Source organism: Alosa pseudoharengus, unplaced genomic scaffold (genome assembly GCF_046254945.1).
Source record: "Alosa pseudoharengus isolate Yale_2024_CS ecotype anadromous, Long Island Sound unplaced genomic scaffold, YU_APseudo_1.1 YU_APseudo_1.1_scf_2, whole genome shotgun sequence".
NCBI lineage: Eukaryota > Metazoa > Chordata > Actinopteri > Clupeiformes > Clupeidae > Alosa > Alosa pseudoharengus.
In genome coordinates this window covers 10,765,787-10,771,943 of record NW_027468663.1, presented here as the reverse complement: position 1 = coordinate 10,771,943, position 6,157 = coordinate 10,765,787, and the positions used below count along the sequence as shown (strand labels likewise).

The 6,157-nt window shown below is 42.5% G+C and overlaps 1 protein-coding gene across 4 annotated transcripts in view; it reads left to right on the top strand.

The window, feature by feature from the left end:
• The window catches only part of nadkb (NAD kinase b), a 41,027-nt gene that overhangs the window by 31,947 nt on the left and 2,923 nt on the right, over positions 1-6,157 (top strand). For 3 of the 4 annotated variants that reach the window (XM_076293661.1, XM_076293664.1, XM_076293663.1), the window contains 5 exons: positions 544-673; positions 1,898-2,006; positions 2,387-2,472; positions 2,705-2,807; positions 4,143-4,297. In XM_076293661.1, the coding sequence (XP_076149776.1) occupies positions 544-673; positions 1,898-2,006; positions 2,387-2,472; positions 2,705-2,807; positions 4,143-4,297 (583 nt within the window). Of the gene's footprint in view, positions 1-40; positions 191-543; positions 674-1,897; positions 2,007-2,386; positions 2,473-2,704; positions 2,808-4,142; positions 4,298-6,157 lie in introns of those variants that run through there. The other variant, XM_076293665.1, reaches the window with a different exon arrangement.

Below are 6,157 nucleotides of genomic sequence, written 5' to 3'. Positions count from 1 at the left end.
TGATTGGTTGTTGGGGATTGGTGGGAAGGTGCACTCCGCACACGATACCTTGTTGGAAGAGTAAATCACAGTTGTCCTGCCTGGACCTCATGTCCAGTCAACACGCCAAGCGAACAGAGGTTCAGCCCTTCCCACAGCCTGAGGTCAAAATGCCTGCTCTTCACTGCATGAAACAGGATGGGGAAAAATGGTACAGTTCATGGATGGCTACAAGCTTGTGACACTTAATATTTTTTATTGTGTTTCATTTAGTTGTTGAAGTTTATGCAAATTATTTGTTGCCATTGTTAATTCTGATAGTTTTCTATTCCGTTGACCTGTGCTGTGACTGGTGGGATTGCATTCTTAAAAAAAACGTTAATCTGCCTGTGTGGATATTCTGGTTGGGCTGTTGTTAAAAGAGAGAGTCTGTGTGTGTGTGTGTGTGTAGCATTCAGTTCGTTCAAAGCCCTTTGAGTTGTGTTGCATAAGCGGGGTAGAGGTAGCGTTTACTTATTGCTGAAATCACATGTGGAATGCTATGTCTCCTATGTCTTGGCATAGGCATATCCAAGACCCAGCCAGTCAGCGCTTGACTTGGAACAAGCCACCAGTCAATGTCCTGGTCATCAGGAAGATTCGTGACGAGAGTCTACTGGAACCTTTCAAAGAGCTTTGCCGTTTCCTGGTGGAGGTACTGAATGAGGTCTTTTCAAAACATTCAAGGCCCATGTGTGTGTGTGTGGGTGGGTGTGTGTGTGTGTGTAACCACAAAGTGGGCCATGACCTATAAAATGTTAGGCTTTGGTTTATTTTCTGACAGACTAAATACTAAGTGCAGTATTCTTTCTTTTTAATTGGTCAACAAGTTGATTTCAGGTTTTTCATAAGAACAGGTCAACAAGTTGATTTCTTAAAAACTGGTCAACAAGTTGATTTCAGGTTTTTCTAGTATTTCAAACATGCGACTTTCAAGTTTTTCTGCTTCATTGTTTGTGATGGACAAGATGGTTGACTGACATTTCAGTGTTCTGTGAGGGTTTCCCTGCTCAGTCACACCCCTCTGGAATCTCTGGAAAATTTTAAAACATCATCGATTGATGCTTCCAGGGAAGGGCAGGGAAAGGTGATCAGTGGTCCTCACTTTCCAGGTTGAGGAAGAATACTGTGATAGAACACCATCATCAAACTGGTCTGATTAAGCATTGAGAACTCAACAGGTCCATAATCTCTGTAGGAACCTGTGTAAACTGTAGCACGACTAGTTAGGCCAGAGTGAATGGTGACGTCACCGCACAATTATTATGGCTCATAAACAGTATAAATTAGTGACTAACACGCCATGATTCACTGTATGAATACCTGAAATAGAAAATAGAGTATGATATAGTGTATGATACATTAGCATTGCAAAATCAAAATTAAATGTTTATATTTTGATCTCTGTGCATTGTGGGAATTGCACTGTACAGTACCATGGACTGCAGTAATCCTAAAGATGGGTGGGGGGGGGGGGGGCAGGAAAAATAAGAGTAGATGTTCATCTGGAGTATGGTGCTCTTTACAGTTGTATGTCATATCAACATCATTACTGATATAGAGATTCAACTTAGTACCGTGTTTTGAATGGGTTAGGGTAACTGCTGATTCACACTGACTGGATTGTCCAGATGTGTTGTCATATAGAGTAGTCTTTCCTCAATCCGTTCGTGTTTCTGTGCATTGTTTCAGTGAGTTTAACTTCCTGGTATCTTGTAGCTCTCTGCACCATGTTATCAATTATGCTCTATTGTCAGGACATAATGGCATGCTGAGTTCTTGGCAGTACACATTACAATAGAGTTAGAACAAACAAAGGTTTTGATGTGTTCACATCTTTTCATGGGGTGTTTTTTTCCTTTCTTGGTCTGTCTTTCAGGAAAAGAAGTTGATGGTGTTTGTCGAGAAGAAGGTCGCGGATGATGTCACTCTCACAAACGATGAAGCCTTCTCTTCTATTTGTAAAAAACTCTGCACTTTCAGAGAAGGTGTGGTATCTGCAGTTTCTAGGCTGCACCTAATTTCCAGTTCATGCTAAATCATTGTTTATGTTTGCCAAGGTGTGGTGGCAGGAGTTCAAATCTTATTTGTGAAAAAGTTGCGAAAATAACAATGTACTTGTAAATTACACGTGTTTTCTCCATCACAGTATCCACACCCATCAAAACTGTGTTTAAGTCTTCTTTTAAATGGTAATTACCGTATATTACCATGTTAACCATGTCCTGGTTTCAGTGACCATTATCTTTTTAGTAGTCACAGTCTCTTTAGCATAAGGATATGGAATATATTGATTTCCTAGAAATGTACCATAAATTATTTCTGTACATATCTTGATCCTGAGGTTCCTGTATTTTTTTCTTGGTAGGCTTTGATGACATATCCCATTGTATCGACCTCATCATCTGTCTGGGTGGAGATGGAACGCTCCTCTACGCATCCTCCCTATTCCAGGTACGACAACCATAACTCTAATCTACTCTCTCTCTGTAGTTCATGGCATTTTTTGTATAAAACTCCAAAGCCTATCTGGAGAAATGTGCAAGGAAAGGGTTAAAAGACGGTACTAATAAACTATTGAGGAAGTAGAGTTTCAAAATATCCTCTCTTTGTAATGCATGACCATAACAAGGAAGTGTGGCTTGTGGGTTTTGATTGGGTGTTGATGGTGTGTTTCTCCTTAAAGGGAAGTGTTCCTCCCGTAATGGCTTTCCACCTGGGCTCATTGGGTTTCCTCACGCCCTTCAAGTTTGAGTCTTACAGGACAGAAGTGGCCAAAGTTTTTGAAGGTGAGCTTTCCCGCACAGGACAGCAAAAGGGTGTCATCGGTGGCCAGCTAGTGCTACTGATCTCATGAGGAGTCAGATGGTCATGCTCTTTAACACAGTCAGTGTGTCAGTCCTCTAGGGGGTGTCTGTTGAAATGCACAGCTTGGGGGGGCTGGTAACATTTTCAGTGCGTCATACGGTTCCGAGTAATTTTCCCAGTGGACTGCGTTTTTTCCTTTTCACAACCCTTTTCCGCCTGTAGGCTACAGATATTCCACAGGCCATCTTAATTGCAACAACACACAACTGATCTTACCGCTAATAGCAGTTATTTTTTTGCCCTAGTTACCACTGAATTTCTTTAAAATGCTCCAAGTTGGTGGGGACATAATCATGGGCTTAGTTTGACTGTAAATGAGTAAAAAAAACTGTTAAGGTCTTAAATCGGTGTACTACAGGCTTCCCACGGGTCATGAAATTTCTGGAATATCATGGAATTTTGGAATGTCTATTCCAGACATAGAAAGTCATTTTTGTTTTGAACGCTACATGGCTGCTCTGAAATCTTTGGTTGGTTCACATTTGACTTACAGTGGGAACTCTGGTACTATCCCTTTCATGAAATCAAGAGATGAAAAGAATGAAGGGTGTAAGAAGAGGGAGCAGGAGTCAGTTTAAGGAAAAAGTAGCAAGTCAAAAAAGGTGGTTCCTCCGCACCTCTAGTTCCACTCTGGTGCTTCATGGGAACGGATCAATCGTATAAAGAGGGAGAAGGATCACCGGAACACACAGAGTATGCAGTATCTTATTGTGGTGCACAACAGACTAATATTTCGATTGGCGTCTACCATCTTTATCAGAGTCCATGCTGTGCACCACGATAAAATACAACCAAAATCCAACTCTGTATGCTCTGGTGATCCCTTCCCTCGCTGAAAGGAAGAAGTCTTTGAGTTCAAAAAGTAAATAAAAGAGTCTGTGCTCCCTTTACTTTCACAAATTGAAGGGTCATGTCACTCTAGCGCCCTCTACTGGTGCTCACCTATTGTGCTCACCTTAGTGACTCCTACCCTGTAGTTTTTAGTTTTTACCTACTAATCCAATGGCATAGGGTGGAGAAAACCTTCCTTGGTGCCAGAATATTGTCCTGTGTGTGCTAACTTAACATAATATATGTTAGTTTATTCAAGGAAGGGACAAGTGCTATTTTGGCTACAGTAGAGCTGTTGAATTATGTTTTTGTTAATAAATGAAAGATAAACAAGTGAAATGTTTAGTGGATGGCCAGATTTCCTGACTGTGCATATGTGTTTGTGTGTTTGTGTGTGTGTGTGTGTGTGTGTGCACGTGGACCAGGAAACGCGGCCATCATCCTTCGCAGCCGTCTGAAGGTGAAGGTGGTGAAGGACGCGCCGGAGCGGAGTGGGCAGAGTGGAGGCCCTGAGGAGAACGGTCTGGAGCCTCACAGCCACGGCAGCAGTGAAGCCGGCAAAGTCACGCAACAGCTGCAGGTCTGCATGCACTTACTGCACGCACGCACGCACGCACGCACGCGCACGCAAACAACAGGCATAATGTACAATAACATCCATACACAGTCATGTAGCACATGTCAGGGTTTCCCGCAGGAAATGTCTTAGTCAAGGTGGTAGGTCGTAGGTCCCGGGGGGGGGGTTCTTGTATCGGTTGCCGTCGGTGGGGAGGTGTAGGTGTTGGCGTCTTGTTTGTGCGATACACTGTATATTTAACAATTATTTATTAAACACTACATTACAAATAAATAACCAGCTTCTCAAAATAACAGTTAACAAAGAACAAAGTAACAACACCAAACAAACTATTACAAACTATAGAACAAGTGCAAAAGAAAGTGCAAAACAACAAAATGTGCAAATGTGATCAGTCACTACTTATGGCAGAGCTGACAACTAGCATTGTTACAAGCCATCCTCCTTGGCTTTAAAAAGATCATTTCAAGGGCCCTTTGGTAATTGCACTGTTTTACTATTGGACCATTAATGCTTATCTTCATGCAGGCTGTCAGACTGTTGACCTGTAGCCTGTTCCGCAAGTCTGTCCTGATCTATACACCAAGAGTGAATGAAGTTTAGATCATTTTATAGTTTTGTGTAATATGGATGGAATTTGAGCGCGGAGCGCTTTTTAATTTAGAGGCCGGAGTGGCCACTCTGTTCCGCTCCCATACCGCTCACACCACTGAGTCTGTGCGTCGCATAAATTAAAACACAAATTGAAGCAACAACTTGATCATTGGACAACCCTACCACTAAACCTTTCCATAGGCCTGCAACGTTTATGACATAAAAAGTGGAATATGAACGCATTTCATCACACCTGACAATTAAACGGAGCTGTGGCTGTTCGCGATTTGACTGATTCCTGAGAACGAGGAGCGAGATATTTGCACCGCTCAGCTCCGCTCACTAGCTCTGATTCGGAGGCATATCACATATGATATGAGGCATATCACATAATATATTATTATTTTTCGATTCATGACACGTTTCTTCTTATTTTTTAATGCGTTCTGTGGAGAAGGGAGAATGGAGATTGGCGTTGGTCACAGTTTGGAATGAAAGGGAGAAAACAGGACAAAGTAACACGTTTTTTATTTTTTAACGACGTAATTAAGGCGGCAGGCTTGTTTTGCCAAGGCGGCCGCCTTGACTGCAAAGTGCTGCGGGAAACCCTGCATGTATAACACACACATTGTCAGAGACAAGCATAAACATGAACAACTGGAAGAAGGAGAATGACAACCAATATTACTGCAGGCATGAGGATTGATGGTGTGTAGACGTAGCTAGAATTCTAAGAATGGACAGTAGTGTCATCATGGTTGACTGGAAGGGCTGTGGAAGCAGGCCATGTAGTTGTGTACCCAGAGCTGTTTTGCATTCGAATTTGCATGCTGTGCAAATAAAGATCAACAACGAACACACAGGGTTTCCGGCAGGTCACATTGTGCATTTGACGTACCTCTCAAGAAACTATATTCGGTTTCTCTGCGACTAGACGGACATCTTGTTTTTCTCCCCTTGTTCCATCTCCATGGAGACTGTCATAAAAGGAGAGTGAGCATGTGTTATTGACACAACAGATGGTCGGAATTCGCAGGTTTGTTTAGCAATATGGAAAGCTGACAGCTGAAACCCTTTGATGGAAGAAGCCTCAGATGCCTTGGGATCGCTCCTGTTACAAATTAACCCAGTTCTGTTTGTGTGGGGGGCAGGAGGCTGAAGTACACTCGTGCCCAGTTTGCTGTCGTTTCGATCTGACTGCTTTCATTTTCTCTCTGAACGACATTTTCCTCATGTAGTCCGACTGTAGTATGCAATCTGTATAGAGGA